This window comes from Echeneis naucrates, chromosome 16, assembly GCF_900963305.1.
Source record: "Echeneis naucrates chromosome 16, fEcheNa1.1, whole genome shotgun sequence".
NCBI lineage: Eukaryota > Metazoa > Chordata > Actinopteri > Carangiformes > Echeneidae > Echeneis > Echeneis naucrates.
Window position 1 is genome coordinate 7593812 of NC_042526.1, and position 16692 is coordinate 7610503.

At 39.6% G+C, this 16692-nt stretch overlaps 2 protein-coding genes across 2 annotated transcripts in view; both read left to right on the forward strand.

Moving 5' to 3' along the window:
• On the forward strand, window positions 1-13143 carry LOC115056979 (mucin-5AC-like). Its single transcript, XM_029523811.1, has 3 exons — window positions 1-92; window positions 929-1221; window positions 11193-13143. Exons 2-3 carry the CDS (start codon window positions 1089-1091, stop codon window positions 13127-13129), a joined length of 2070 nt encoding a protein of 689 aa, XP_029379671.1. The 5' UTR covers window positions 1-92; window positions 929-1088; the 3' UTR covers window positions 13130-13143.
• The window catches only part of LOC115056978 (UPF0606 protein KIAA1549), a 19296-nt gene continuing 15746 nt past the window's right edge, over window positions 13143-16692 (forward strand). Inside the window, exons 1-7 of the mRNA XM_029523810.1 lie at window positions 13143-13398; window positions 13550-13638; window positions 13763-13922; window positions 14033-14163; window positions 14713-14905; window positions 14989-15048; window positions 15159-15304. Coding sequence (XP_029379670.1) covers window positions 13170-13398; window positions 13550-13638; window positions 13763-13922; window positions 14033-14163; window positions 14713-14905; window positions 14989-15048; window positions 15159-15304 — 1008 coding nt within the window. The 5' untranslated portion in view covers window positions 13143-13169. The remainder of the gene's footprint in view (window positions 13399-13549; window positions 13639-13762; window positions 13923-14032; window positions 14164-14712; window positions 14906-14988; window positions 15049-15158; window positions 15305-16692) is intronic.

Below are 16692 nucleotides of genomic sequence, written 5' to 3' on the forward strand. Positions count from 1 at the left end.
GTGGTAAGTGTTTCCAAAAGAGTGTCAGATGAAAAGCAGCTACCAGCAGCTAACGCACATCACGTCTGCTCTGAAATGACCGAAAAACGCAGGTGTGTACCGGACACTTAATGGCCGAGCCTCGGCCAACAATTCAGATCTCCCAAGGACATTTTTTTTTCTGACCCAGACAAAGGAATTGGCAGAGTTTGGGCTCCCCTTTTTCTTTCTTTTTCTTTTTTTTCTTTTTTTTTTTTTTTTGGGGGGGGGGGGGGTAAGTATGAATACGCAGCTATGTGCTGGCTGACAGGAATGGCTGGGGGGGAAATGATAAAATATAATATATATATATTATGCCGTTTTATCTGTGTTCTCAGAGCGAGCTATGGGGAATATAATCGGAGTGTTAGCTAACCTGATTTTAGCATGTTGCTGTGGCACCCTGAGGAGGGATGACCGTTAAGCTTGCTCGTAACGGGACGGGATGTAGGATGAGAGGCGGACAGAGGGACACAAAGATGGCCATGCTGATGAAGTCTGTCTGCAGCTCTCCTTTGCCTAACATTTCTCACTGCACCTTCATCATCCTTTAGTTTGATAGGGGAGTCTGAATGAGGTTATAATCCATCATTTCCCTCATCGTGACCTGGTTGGCCCCTCTGCATGAAACCTGTCAGGTTTATTTATCTGTTTTAAACATGGGATGTAAAGTTGCGTTGTTCGTTTGTTTGTTTGTGTGTGTGTGTGTTTTAGAGGCAGAGAGCTCCCACTAAAATAAAATATAGCAAAGGAAATGCAACCCTAATTGAAGAAATGTGTAGAGTCATACAAATTGAGCGTGTGTTCATACAAACCCGAGCTTTTGGCTGATTAAATTGAGCGATGCTCATGTGTTATTTGTGATTGCTGTGTTTTGAGAGTCACACTGTTACTCTTTTGTTTTCCACAGCCCTTCTTCTTCTTGGCAAGCACATGTTGCGGAAGGAGGGGCCTAAACCAAAGGAGACCAAACCAGGCAGTCCTCAGTAACCCAAACCTTGACTGACTGTTTGGCACGACTCTTTTCTTCCCAAGTGGATGAAATGCCTTGACCTTGCCTCCGCCATACCATGGCAGGTTTATTCTCCTCTGTGGGTTTGGTGCTGATGCTCGAGCTTTTTATGCACATCCGTAGCCAGCGTGCAGTGTTTCTTGGGATGACGGTGTGGGCAACACTGATTGCTACCAGCTCACCTGCTGCAGGTAAGACAACACCCTGACTCACACAGCATGATCCCCTAATTTGTACCGTGTCACATCACTGACGGAGCTCTTTTTCATGTACAGCATTCATTGAGCATTGTATTGACTAGTAATAGATATCTTGCACTTGAAAAGCCAAACAAAGACTATGAACATAGAGATAATTTTCAAGGGGAAAAAAATGCCCTTTAATGTTCCTTATTTTAACTTCATTGATGTATCTTATTAATTATTTAACATAATTAACTGTTCACAATAAGATCCACAAATTGTACTATAACCTGGCTATTCTAAATGAATAGCTACATAAATTCCACTAAACTTAAAGACAAAAGTTACCTTTGTTTGTTGAGTGTGTGTTGTGTGTGGCATCCAAAATATCATATTTTAGTCATTCATCATTTAATGAAACAACATAAAATTTAACCGTCACATTTTATTTGACAGTACTTGACACTATTGCGCACACTGATATAGTCAACACTTAGTTAAATTTCTTTTGTGGGCCACCAAACAGCTGTACTGTTATTATATTCCTTGCTCAAGACCAACTTAATCTATGACCTTCCAGTCACAAGCTTGCTGTCATTACCTTGAGGCCACTACTGCCAATTCTTCCACCCAAAACTTGTCCTCATCTTCATCCAAAGAAATTAAGATATAAATGGTGGAGAGCACTAATAGTTCCAGTTTTACTTTAGTTAAATAGTGTACATATTTGCTGTTTGAAAAAGGGTTGAGGTGGTGTACCTTCACATAAAAAAAAGTCTTTATATTGAGGTTAAATAACATGCTTGCTGTCTACCCATCGAGATCTGGTTTTAAAAGAGGCAAAGTGGCCCTATCCCTACACGGACTGTGGGCTTAAGCCAATATCCAGTAATTAGAGAAAGAGAAAGGGTCTAAAGTCATCCTCTTGATATGTGTTTTCTCAGGGCTTACTTTTATAATGAGTTAATCCCACCAAGTCCCCTCCCCCACACACTACCCAGTGTAACAAACCTATTTTAAAGGCAGCCAAGAAACTCATGATATTATGTGTTAATAGAATTATGTAGTAATTGCCAGGGTCATGCCATCTGATGTGATAACACTTCCATTCATAGATGTTCAGTTTATGACCTACATTGCAGGCTATTTCTTCAGTTGATTGTTTAAGTGTTTTTATGAGGAAATTGGTGTTATCAAGCATAAAGACCTGGTATAGATGAAAAACAGATACGTTGTGCTGTAAACAATTTCCATTTCATTTCATTTCATTTTACCTGTACTTGTATGTACTTTGTACTTTGACATTACTTGTTTTAAATTCTTCAAATTTTGGCATTTTGAGTGACAATTTTTTACTTTTTTTTTTTTATTTATCTCAAACCCCCATGAGATATCTGTTTATTTTATACTTTTGTGCTCATTTGGCTGGTGTGATATACAGTATGCGGTGCAGATATATATTGTTTTTCTTGGCAAGTGGCACAATTTGTGTGATAAAATTGGGGGAATAAAGTTAACATGTATGCTATAGCCTGTAATCATCCCTGTTTTCGTTTTTGCACAAGAGATGTCAGGGTTGTTTCTAAAAAGTAGAGCAGCTGCTTGACATTGATATCCTCACAGTTTTGATCATCCCACCAAGGTAAGATATCACTTTGAGGAGCATCTAATCGACAGTTTTTCTCTGATAAAACAGTGCTTCACATGAGGATACATTTGAGTCGTGGTTTTGACAGGCCTCAGATAATTATATGCTGTTCTGAATTAGTGTGTTAAGTTCTCAAATTGTTTATTTATTTTTCTTTTTTCTTTTTTATTGCTATATAACAGGAAATCTAAAGATGAGCCTTTTATTAGGGTTTTTTTCCCTGAGGAATTGTATAGTCTTACATTGTATAGACTATAATAGTTGTGTAAATCTGTTCATGTCACAGTCCAATGTTTGCATAATCCTTTTACTGGGATTTTGTCCTACATAGTTTAGTATACATACTAGTTTGAAGCGTCCTTTGGTGTGTGTGTGTGTATACACTGCACATATGCACACAGCTTTGGTTTTTGTATGACTTTGCCCATCATCAAGCACTTGGCAAATGAATTTCCACAGTCTGGTTCGGCATTCTTAATAGCTTTTTCTTCTCAACTCAGAAAAGCACACGTTACAGTTTCTAGGTCAAATAGAGTAAGGCGATGTGCATATAATTACTCTTCCAGACTCAACATCTTACAGTAATTTCCATACGTCTTACTTTTATAGTTGCTCTTTTTTCTCCTCTGCTTAAAGTTCTATTTTAAAAGAAATACCTTGACATATATAAACCTAAATGATAAATCTTAACACTTTTCCTTCCTTCCTTCCTTCCTTCCTAAATCAGGGCTCACATTTTATTTGTATTCATCCTTCATATACAAAAAACACACAATGACAATCGCTGCTGGTTGACTCCTCACCGTCAAATTTAGTAGCACAAAGAAATCTGAAGTTTAGCCGATCGTTGATAACCAAACCTCTTCCACACTACTGAGTCTCTTCTAATGTCTTTTCTCTTATCAGCTATTTACTCTGCTTTATTATGAGTTGTGCAGTCACATTTGTATTACAGTCAGGGGTCACATTTAGCAGCTAAAACTTCTGCGTCTGAGCCTAGCCTACTACTGCTGAGCAGAAGCTGCATGCCTGTGGTGTACGCCATGTATCACCAATGTAGCCTCTTGTGCTATAGACCCTCAGTGACAGATACTGTAAATAACATGCATAAAAATATCAGAAATGTGTTGAAAAACCATCTCACCATTATTGAAACATTTTACATCATTGAACCACTGTCTAGCCCTGATGAAAGATATAATCAAAGATATAATAATAAACATCATGTGCATGAAGTGCAATTTTTCCCCAACATTCTCTATCTCCAGTGCAGCGAATGGTGAGTTTGACACAGCAAGCTGCAGGCCGAAAAGGTCCTGACTAATTAACAGTGCAGTCCATTGCCCTGTGAAATGTGATCTGTGTGGGATGACAATATGGCCATTCATTATTCATTAGAGCAGGGAGCCAGTAGCAGATCAATGGTTAGAACCCATCAAAAGCCAAACACTGGGCACTGTTTCGCTCACCAGTCCTGTTGCTCCACTACACAGATCTATTGGTGAGCAGCCAGCGGAAGACCCTGACTGTTCACTGATAGCTTCTTCCAGCATTATTTGGCCGTGTGGAGAGTGGTAGGAGCTTATCCACCGGTCAAGGGTGGGTCAATGATAATAGGCTGAAGCATTTTTTCACAATGTGTCCAGTGTCTGTTAGTTCTGATATCATGTTCCAATGTTAAAGTTATAATTTAGTCAGCTATTCTGAGGCTCATTGTACACTCATTGACGTTATTTTTTCCAGTTGTCCATTATTACCTACATCATCGTCATAGTGGGGGTTTTTGAGGTGAAGGTGCCATAGTGGGAGCTTTTGAATGTACATCTGTTAGTGATTTTGCTTAACTTTTTTTTTTCCTTTCAGTTTTACCAAGGCGATTTTCCATTACAGCTTCAGCATCATGCAAGTGTCTAAATTTGGCATATGTACTGTTGAGTACAAAAAACTTATTTAATCACAGAGAGAAACACCTTGCATTTTTTCCCCCCTACACAGCTAACATTGGAATCTACCTCCATGTTTGGATTCTTTATCTTATAAAATCTCTGCTCATCTTGTCTTGTAACCAACTCATTTATTTTGGGAACATAGAGATGTTTTCTTTTTATATAATCATCAAATGACCACCAAAATACTACATTCTCTGAGACCGTGAACTGGCTTAGTAAAACAAAAACTTGTTGGTTTACTTTTTAGAGTAAACACAAGACACAAGTAAACAAAAACATAAATTTTTATGGTGTGATTGCTGAGTAGGCAATTCTGCAATACGTTCTTGTTATAAAGAGATCCCCATGTTTGTGCTTACAGTTTGCTGCACTAACTACCTGCCTGAGTTGGGTGCTTGAAATGTGCAATGCAAAGTTCCTAATCGATAGAAGGCAATGTGAAGTCCACATTGTGCTCAGCCCAACTCACTCTGTGCTCTGATGAACTGCAGCTGATTATTTATATATTTATCAGAGCAGATGGTGCAGTTCAGCCTGGCCTCTTTCAAGTCCCTCTAGGCAAAATCATATTGTTTTGGACCTCTCAACTATCAAGCTCCTACAATAAGCATTAAGCTTAGCCTTTCACAGATTTTTCCATTTTCTACTTGTGTATTGACTGTAAGATAAACTACAAAACGTTTTCCTTTTAATGACAGATTAACTGAAGTCTCTGGATGGTGATAGTTCTCAGAGGACCTAAAGCCTGAAAGTGGCTTGTATTGGGAGAAATGAGGCAGGGTAGAGGAGGTTGCTGAGTGACACAGTCCTCTGTGCCTCTCTGGTTACAAGTTTTTGCCTTCCTGTCTTTCATAGAAAATCAGCACTGCAGAAAGTGGAGAAGTATAGTCTGATGTCCCTGTATGCAGAGCATTGCGGGGCATTTTGGAGGGGGGGGTGGCAGTGACGTCTTAAATCTCTTATTCAGCAGCCCAACATAGTGAGAACACCTACTAAACCACTGAAAATCTTTCAAAAAGTCAACTTTCCTTGCAACTAAGACTACCTTTAATTCTAACTCCCTAACTCTCCTCCTGTGACCTCTCTTCCTCCTTCTGAGTTTGACTCTCATACTGCTTGCTTCCCCTCCCCCTTATCCTGCTCCCCCTGTTTCTCTTTAAAAGTGTTCCCTCAGGAAAACAAAACAAAGATCACGTGAATATTTGATGTTCAGGCATGACCTCAGTGAGTCTCCATTCCCATACTCATTTTTAGCCAAATCAGATGAATCGCTTTTTGGTATATGTTGGCCAATTCTTCAACTACAAAACTTTGTGTGGTTCTTTCCTGTTATTGACATATTAGATCATGATTAAAACTGAGTTTCTAATTAAAGGCTTCATTGATGTAAAGCTCCAATCTTGTACTGTTCCTATAGGTTTGATGCAACAAGTTGGTGCAGCTAGAAACGGTGCAGGTTTATAATGCATGAAATCACACTGATTTTCTTTTCTGTGGGTGGCTGCTTGAGATTTGGCAGAGAACATGATCTGAATCAACTCCAATGATAAAAACAATGGAATCTTTCCCGTCTTAAAAGCTTCCCCGATAAACCAAATGTCAACATAGCCATATCTTGATTGCTTGACTGCACTCAGTATATGCAGCTCCTGCCAACTGAAAAGAGCCAGTCACGCAAGGGGCTCAGCTGAAAACAGAACCACATGTGGGGTTGTAGTTCGTAAGCATTAATACCAACAGACCCTTTCTTTTTTTTTTTTTTTTTTTTTTTTTTTTTTTCAAATTACACAACTATTAGGAGACTTTCTTTTTTGTTGAATAAGGAGTCTGGCAAACATAGGAAATGATATCATTATAGGGCTCTGTAATTGGTATCTCAGGTTTCTAGACACATAAGAGTATATGTGTCTGTGTGCATTATTCTATGATGCAAACTTGGCCGCTTGACTAATACCTGCTGCAGTAAGCTTATTGGGATAGTTAGAGGTGAGTCAGTCCTCAGGAAATACCCCCAAAAATCACTGCTGGACAGCTTCTGTACATATGTTATTGGTTTATACTGAGACTCATGGATCTAGCCCTTAGCTTGAAAGCACTGACTCCTCCTCCAAATTAGCTTTCTCATCTTCTAAGCAGACAAATCATATTTGTTCCAGTTCCAGTAAAGCAAACATAGACAGAAACCTGTTTGTTGTCCTTTTTGTTCTGCAACTACAGCTGCCAAAATAACAAAATTGTCTATGAACTCTTTGACACCATATTTCAATGTGTTAAAGGACAATTAAGTTAACAGTATTGCTCTGTTGCCTTTGTCTTCACATGTGAGTTCAGGGTCTGGTCGAGTAGAGGAGACCAAAGGAAGGAATTTTGTGAGTCAATTCCAGACATAAGCAAAGCACTGTCTGCAAACAGGCATTATCAGGTTAACTCTGTTTCAGCCTTGGGATCAGTTGTCACGAGGACAGTAAAGCCAAAGTTAAGTTTTATCTCACTTGTAAGGATGTTTGTGTTTTCACAGTTCCTTTCAAAAGTCTGAATTCATCTTCCAAGTTTTATTGGAAGATCATATTCAGAAATATAATATCTATATGTCAGATCTAAGAACTTAGTAAAATCTAATATGTTGACCCATGAATATTCAAACATTGACAGTTTTTATATACACAACTCCAAAATTATTAGATATTTGTAAATTATAAATTGTATAAAACTAAGTATCTTTAAGCCAGCAAAATAAACTGTGGTTGTAGTCAGAGTCAAATAGAAAAAAACATGTCTCCTTTGCCACATTAATTTCCATGTGTAATAACACTCAGACACATACTTTACTGGGTTTACCCTAACCCTAACCCTTACTGGAAAGTTGTGATGATGCAGTATATGCTGTCAAAAGATATTGTTGCTATTATCCATGTCAGGTAAATGGGTTTGTGCTATTTCTAATGCCTGATTTGTATCTTTCTCACAGTCTGTTCCGTAGATTTTTGTTCCTTTGTAGGGATTTTAGAAAGAAACATCAGATCAGCCACCAGCAGTAATATTCCTCGTCCTGTCAGAATCCTTTTTAAGTGATTTCTAGCAGTGATCCAAGCCTGCAACCTGGTGACACAGACAGAACAAATCAAGCAAGCCACATAATGGGCATTGGTTTATGTTCCTTCGCTTTCTTAATACAGATTTTTTTATAGGTGCAAATGTTCTGAGAAATTCACAGCAAAAAGGTTCACCACTTTGTTGGCAGCAAAATGTGTATTTTAATTAACACATAACACCTCCACTTATTTACCAGATGCAAAAACAACTTGGAAGCCCAGAGTAAATAACTGCAGCCTTGTAGGGTTTGTTAATTTGTTAATTTGGTCAAATGCAAATTTAGTTCTTTGCCATGTACAAGGCTGCTATTCATGAGACCACATGTGGGCTACAAAACGCACCATGGCCTGATGAATGGAAATAGAATCTCATTAGCCTGGGATTTTTCATGCAATGAATAAATTTAAATCATACTGCATTAATTCCTCAGTGTTGTAATGAGACATATTTTTTCATTCATGCCTTTTTATGTGAGGTTGACACAGGGTATTCTAACTTTTCTTTAGTTTTGAAGAAGCACTATTTTTGGCTTTTCTGTTTAAATTCTTAAAACTTAACACAGTTTCTTAATCACATTTAAAAACTGCTAAGACAGTACTGCCCTGATTTAATTCTTGTAAAGAGTTTTTGTTGCCAGTAAAATAAGAATTTGTTGTGAAATTGATTCACCTACTACAGGAAATCAAAATGGGACTCACTGAATGACTGTGAGACTGAGATGAAAAGAGATTAACAGATTGTACTGGCATACTCAATGCAGGAGTAGAATACTTGACGTTTCTGCTCTCATGACTTGATATCTGAAGGTGTCACTCTACATGGGTCATGGTGCTTAGTTTCAAAGACAGGCCACCAATGAGTGTCCAGTCGAGTGTGGCACACTTGTGTTTCAGGGGACAGGTGGCAGTGCTGCTAAGTGTGCAAGGCCTTTGTCAGTTTTAGCTGACTGTAATGTTAGCCCCAATTCATGCTGAACTTGCTGGTCTGCTGTCTGTCGCACTAAACTCTGACTATCATTACCTAAGATTAGGTTAATGCCTGGTTAATTATTAAGAATAACCAGGCACATCTCTATACAAATATAGTTGAGCCTTCAGTCTAGCATACTATTTGATTTTTTTATTTTTAATTTATACGTTTTGGTCTCTATTGTTAATAAAATTACAATTTTACCTTCTTTTTTTTTCTCGTCTTTGTTCTCTCCATCATCATCCTCATCATTGGTCATCATCAGCACAACTGTCAGTATTATCATCAATCACCTATCAGTGATAGTCTCAAGTTTGAATTAGCAGGATGTTTTGTCATCAATTCTTGCATGAGCAATTGTCTGAAATTGGGCCATGTTGAGATGAGGTGACATTTCAAGGTCATGGAGCATACTATGACCTCAAACATCAGCCTGTTCTGGTATCAAACATGGCCTCCTACAGAGCATGTCTATTCCTTGATTGGTTATTTTTAATGTTATCTGTGCCAAAGGCAGAGTCACATTCGTGGGGATATAATATTTCAGGGATTTCATTAACTTTCTTACGAAACAGTGAAATAAGGCCAGGATTAAACACGCAACTGTATGATACATGCTTCTATATTTTCGATTTTCCTTCCATTAATGGTTAGGCACATTATTTGGTGTGTTCAGAGTGTGCCCAGCTGTGTGGTACATCCCTTGGGGCTCAAAGACTTGGCACAGCAGACCATGAGCTGTCTGGCCTTTTTGAGAATGTGCAGCACTGACTAGCCTTCTGAAGAGAAAGTCTTGGCTCTGGCTTCCCAAATGCTTTCCTATGGGCTCTTTTATAATAGCATGTTGACTTGATAAGGTACTAGTGTAAGTTGTAATTAAGTTGGGCTGAGTTTTTTTTGTTGTTTTTTCCTGGGCGAAGCCAGGGGCAGTGTGCTTAAATGAAGTGATGCAGTAAATTGAAGATGATGCTCTAGTGATAAATAATTTTTTGCTGATGGTTTTTATTATCATTTATAAGTGAATTTTGTGCTCCCGGTGTTAAAAATAGTCTTCTCCCTCAGCTGATTCTACAGCTATTTTCAAGTGTGTATGATTCTGTAGAGCTTCAGTTCACTACAAAGAGCAGCAGCAGTACCAGCTGCTGCTGACTCACAATGTCGAGGCTATTGGTGGTTGCTTGCTTCTGGCAATGGCAACAAAGACACCTTAAAAGTCATACTCCATGAGAGACCTACTTTTAAGGATGAAAGCAAGACATGGCCTTGAGCTTCTTTAGTAGAATTATTTAGCATTTTCCCCTTGAATTTCTTTTTTGTTTATATTTGAAAACTCAGTGGACATGGATTGTGATTCATTTTGAACATAGCACCAAGACTGATAGTATGACAACTTGTTTTATTTAAGCAGGCGTCTCATCTCATCTCTGTCTGTCCTATTTATTTACCATGAGCTCTTGTGCCACAGTACTGTAGCTGGACCACCCCTCCACAGATTGCCCCCGCCCCCAAAGACAAGAACGGACCCCTCCATAGACTAGAGACTAGACGAGACGAGAGACTGGACCCCTTCAATGAAAAAGTGGAAACAAAACAAATATCAGAAAAATTTAAACAGAATTTGGGAAAAAATAAAACAGATTTTATGGGACTCTGGGTAAAAACCAAAATGAGTCCAAATCTTTGCCTTCAATGAGGACAGGGCCAGTGGAATCTCTCTTCTATTATCATAGTTTCCTCCTTGTTTTGGTGCTTACCACACATGCGTATGTTCCAGAACAAAATGGAGGCAGAGAGCCTCTTTTTTTTTTTTTTTTTAATTTAAACCAATTTTGGGACATTTTAAATAGATTCTGAATGAAATGTAAATGAGAATCAGCTATATTGTACATTTTGCAATACTATTTTTTTTCCTGCAAAACCATGCTCACTGTTGCTGTCAATATAGTATTGATTTAATCTCAATGTAAGCTAAGTTATAACATCCTAAACAACCAGAGCATTGTCCAACAGAATGAATATACTGTCCTATTTTGCTATACAATCTCTTTATCACTCTGTAACCTTTGTCCCAGAAGTAGCCAATGTAAGAGTGACTCATTTGATGGTGAATTGTAATCTTATCAAATGTGTTTGTGAGCGGGGTTGACTCTTATATCAGTGTTGATCTTTGCTCAGTCTACTTAAGGCTGAGGATGGATGATCTGTACTAATTGACTGTTTCTAATTTGTCCAGCCCTGATCCCTATATATGAGTTTTTTGCCAGCACTTAAATATTTGGTTCATTGAAGATGAGACTGAGGTATTTTCTTTATTCCACCAGCTGATGAGTTGGACACCACATACCACCCCATGGGATTCCTTGGAGATTCTCCAAGTTCAACAGGGTCAACACTATCCAACCTACCAGCCTCATATTACACTGCCTCTGAGAGCTCAGATTTACCTGGTTCCCTGCCAACCATTACTGAAACTAACCATGAAACTAGGACTGACATCATGCTTGCTCAGTGGGGACATGTTCCTTCTGAGCACGCCAAATCCTTCGCACCAAGTGAGATCCTTGCAGACGAACCACAGCCTCTTTCCACTCCATCATTCAGCCCATCTGAACCTGCATTTGGGTCAAGTCCACAGTTTGAGGCACCAGCTAAACTCCCTTTAGACTGGAAGCTGGCCAGTATAAAATCTACCAAGCAATCTTCCTCTCTTTTTGTAACTCCTACAAGACCCCAGCTACAGTCTCAATCAAACATCTCTGTAACACAATTAAGTCCCTCGACTTCAGGGTCAGCTACGCCTCAGCTCAGTCTTACTTCTGAGTACAAACCTTTAGATGCTAAACTCGCAGTTTTCAGAAATCAACAGGAGGCTACATCAGAGCAAACAGTTGCAACCATACCCTCACAACCTGTTGATCCACATGAGCCTCTAAATTTGGCTTTTGCTGACTCACCAGCAGATGAATCTTATCTTAAAATCTTTGATGTGAATCAGTTGAGCCCCAGCAGTCTTCCCTTAGGGGAAAAAAAACCAGTGCATAGCATAAACATGTTACCCAAAGCAGAGGATATTTTGTCCCCGAGTTACAATGTGCCTTTCATCGCCCCCAATCCTTCATCACCTTTGTCTGAACCCACAGAAGCTCCTCCAGAGGACTTCTATCCAACTAACTCAATGGAATTGGACTGGGGATCTGGGGACTATGTGGAGACAATGTCAATCTTAAATTCCGATGGAAATGACTACTCTTTAGTCACCAAGGTTCCCTCAGACTCATATGACCAAGAGGAATACACAGAGCACTATGATACATCTTTCCCTTCCAGAGTGGGCATACCTCTTTTGTCCATGCCTCCTCCTCACCACTCACCTTCTCCCAGCCTTATGACAGCATACAGTACAATTGTTCCATTAAAATCCGTACATCCTTCCTCTTTTTCCTCAACAATTCACTATACAATGGCACCTACTCCCATAGCTGACAGTGATATACCTGATATCTCTGACATAGATTGGGCTGATACTTTCACAATCCAGCCAACAGATGTCCTCTTACCTGACATGAACAGCTTGGAGTACTACACCATTCAGTTGACCAAGGAGAATAACAGTTCAGACACTGCAGCTGAACAGAGAGGGAACGTTACCATGGTGTCTATCAGTACTACAGTCATCACACCCACCAGCAACGTCACCAATGATGCCAAATGGACTGAGGAAGAGACCTTTAGTGATCAGTCAGGGTTTGAACCTCATGATGATTCAACAATAGTTGTCACCACAGAAGAAAGTCCTCAACTGCTCAATGTTTCTGAGCCTTCTATAGATCCTTCAAGAGTCCCAAACCACTTCTTTGATACCTCTTCTTCCATTTGGGGTGGTAAGGCATCCACCACAGATTGGTCCGCACCTACTCATACTGTTGGGCTGGAAAGCACTGTATTAACACATGCTATACTTCCCACAACCACGCCTTTGCTGCCAGATGATTTAATATCTTCATCCTCTATGACAGATGTCAATTGGTTTGTTACAGATTCCTCATTTCAAAGCCCCCAACACACCACACCTGTCTTAGTAGGAACAATATCCTCCTCTTCTGCTCCCATTGATTCTGTTGCCAACACGACTGCTGGCATGACAGAATTAGCCCCCCAAGACTCAACTTCCACAACTGAAGAAACTCATAGCATTACTTTAGTTTTAACTGAAGCCATGTCTAATGTCACTCTCGGCCCCCCCCGACATTTTGGGTGATCAGGGGGTAACTGAAGATGGACCTGACAACCCAGCCACAATGAGCCTGATCCCAGCTAGCAGTGAAGCTAACACAGTCTCTGTTGTGCCCTCGACTACAACTGCCACCACTACTACTCGTCAAGCCACAACTAGAGTTACTGCCATCACTGAAGCCTCAACTAGAATCAATATCATCCCTATCACCAGTGGAAAGACCACAAGTGCAACACCAACATCGAGACAATATCTCTGCAACTTTGACAGGCCTGTTTATTTAGTGAAAATTGGTAGGTTCTTTATTTTGTTTTGCAACTAACTCTTTTTCAGTCTACGTGTATGAATGTTGTGACTTACCTTTTGAAATTTTAAATTATACAACTATGAGAAATTGTCACATTGAAATATGACCTATCTATGACCTCATCCTCTCCTCTGAAGGTTTCCCCTCCGGCGCCACTGTAGGATATGCCAAGTCCCAAATCAAAGACATACTTAAAGTAGAATTCAACAAGTCAGTGGAGCTTCAGGTAAATATGGTCCTGTAATAAACAACACATAGATTAGATCCACAATAGTCAGTTATCTTAAAAAAAAAAAAGTTATTTAATTAACACAAGCCACTAAATGATTGTCTGTACTTTGTCTGTGAAGATTGTGGACCCCCCACCAAACTTGGTGTTTCGGGTGGTGTCTGGCCCAGTTGTATACACAGCCATATCTGTCATCAACACTCTGAGAAGGTCTGCCCGCCGCTTCCTTTCTGTATCTCCTAACTGGACAACACCCGACAATAAATATCAAGTCCACACAGGTAAATGACGTTTCATAATCTGTCATTCAGGTTTGTTGGAAAAAATTATATTTTGGCATGAAAATTCTTAAAACTTGAGCTAAAATTCTCCATCTTTCCAATCTGTGCAGTCCTACAGTTTGTTCCCAGTCACATAGACGTGCGGTTCTGCAACTTCAGTGAGAGTATTGAAAAAGGTCTCACCAAGGCTTTTGCAGAAGTGCGTCGCCGCTCAAAGGAGTCAACCAATTTCACAGTTCAGGTAAACATTAATCTTCCCCCCCACCTCACTCCCAATTTAACCATCACTCATGGACCAAACCCCAGGATACCACACGTGGTGATGTGTTCCTGAGGGAGTTCATAATTCAGTTTTACAGGTTAAAAAAATCTTCCTGTTTGTAAATAAAAAGATTATTAGCTATGTAGTTAGCTGGCTTCAGTCGAGGCTTGTGTAATCTTATTGAACTGATGCCTGTATTATAGTCTTACAGTTTGAATAAATATAAGAAGTAGTTGCCAAGTAGAAATGAATTAATCTTCTACCACTTACCGGTATCCCGGGTCGCGGTGATGCTCAAGCCAATTCCAGTTCACATTGGACATGCAAACAGAAAGGCCCCAGGCCCGGAAGCTGAACCCACAACTTTATTGTGGGGCAACAGCTCTAACCACTATGCTAGTGTTTGCTGCAACTGTTCACTGATACAAACACGCTCTCCACAAGACTTCATCAATAGCAGAAAGGAAAATGTTTGTTGTATAATCATTTGCCTTCTGGATGCTACATTTCTGTTTAATTGTGTTTCAGATTGTAAACATCACCATGGCTGCGGCAAAATATCAGGAACAACGTTTAGTGAGACAACCGGTCGACATCACCTTCACTGTGCGTGGTTCTAGGGGTTATCTGATCGGGTCGGAGGTCAGCAATGCTCTGATGAAGCTCACCATGGTGGAATTCAGCTATTACATGGGGTTTCCTGTACTGCAGATTGCTGAGCGTGAGTACTGTAGTTGTGTCACTATAATTGAGCCATTTACATGTTAAGTCACTCTACTTGAACATCATTATATCCTTTTACAGCTTTCCATTATCCAGAGTTAAATACCAGTCAGGTGCTTCGGTCCTCCTGGGTTAAAACAGGTATATTGGATTTTTCTATTCTGTCGCATGTTGAAATGTAAATACATATTACATACAGTAAATGTGAAACCATTTTAACCTTATATTGTATTTCTGTTGTCTATGTATAGTGCTCCTTGGTGTGCTTGACCAGAAAGTGAGTGAAAGAACATTCCAAGCCAGCATGGAGCGTCGGGTTGCCATGTTACTTGGGGAGGCTATGGGATTAGCCAGGCGTGTTAAAAGAGCCACCACCATAGGCAACAGCAGCATTCAGGTACATGTTCTGTCTCTGTCTATCTTTGATTGCAATTTCAACACTCAATACTCAAATTTGAAACACTGTGACATAGCAGCGACTGATTTCCAATGTGCTTCTCCAGATTAAGTATACAATGGATTTACTTGTTAAATTTTTGTTACTTGCATAACAAAACTTATAAATGTGCTTAACTCGAGGTTTCTGGGTTTTTTAATGGATTACTTACTAAATCTTGAGAAAGCTTCCTTGCTTGTACAATTTATATCATTATTCCCTGATATAAGTTCTTTTTAACTACCTTGCCTGAGTACTGAGGGCTCATTATGTGAGCGTTGCATTGTTTGCAACCAGTGAATGCCTTGCCGTTTTACTAATCAGGCTTCAGTTTTTGTGGGCTCACTCTGCACCTGCTCAGCTCATCTCTAAGGGGACAAGATAGGGATCTGTAACCATGGCAACAGCATCCCATTCAGCCCAGGGGCCAGCCACTCAACAACCACAGCCTCGTGATTCCTTTTTTTTTTTTTTTCCCCTCTTCTTCATTTCTCCTAACCCCGTTACTTGATGGATCCTGTAAGCTATAGAACTGCTAAGAGCTGATCAATTATTAATTCTTTCTTTTTCTGTCTGTATCCTTCAGTTGGGCAGATTAAGAGTGTCTGTGTTTCCTGTTGAGTGGGTAGGCATAATGGAGGAAAAGATATAGACAGAAGGGTAGGTAAAAGATAACAAAATCAGTGGAACAGGGACAGCAAAATCCTTGAATAAAGGAGCCTTGTTATGAGACGAGAGACGCACAACTGTTCCAATCTTACAAAGTCTGAGTGCATATGGTGGTCTTTAAACTAGAGGGCTGTCAGGGTGATAAATATCATCATTGGTTGAGTAGCAGCCTCACTGTTTCTGACCTTTCTGCCTCCCGCATCCTTGTCTCCATAAAACCCACAGAGCAATTTTGGAAAACGGAGGACCATGCAGTTATGGTGAACCTTTAGTGTCTGTCTCTGTGCTAAGATTAGATCTTTAATTTTAGGCTGTGGCATCTTTCTGCATTGCAAAATAACATTTTCAGTCTAAAATATGCATATGCAGAAACTGTATAATGTTCCTTCGTTTCCATCGAGCTTTGATGAGGTTTAATTTGGATGGTTTTTTTTTTTGTTTTTTTTAATTTTCACCTCAAAGGCACTCTCTCTGAATGTCTGTCAGATATAATGAGAGCAAGGTGATTGAACTTCAGATCTCCTTTGTATTTTGCTCATACACAGACACATATGTATCTCAAGTAGATGTCATAGACTGTCATAACAGAGTCAGCGTGGTATTGTCACCTATGGGAATACTTTATGAGTCTGCCGAGACAGATAAGAGAGGAGGTTGAATTGAGGTCGTGCAGTACACAC

Bases quoted from the DNA above. Each gene is read 5' to 3' on its own strand.
- LOC115056979 (XM_029523811.1), top strand. From the start codon at position 1,089: ATGGCAGGTTTATTCTCCTCTGTGGGTTTGGTGCTGATGCTCGAGCTT. The intron at 1,222-11,192 runs GTAAGACAACAC...TTATTCCACCAG, and splicing joins TACCAGCTCACCTGCTGCAG to CTGATGAGTTGGACACCACA.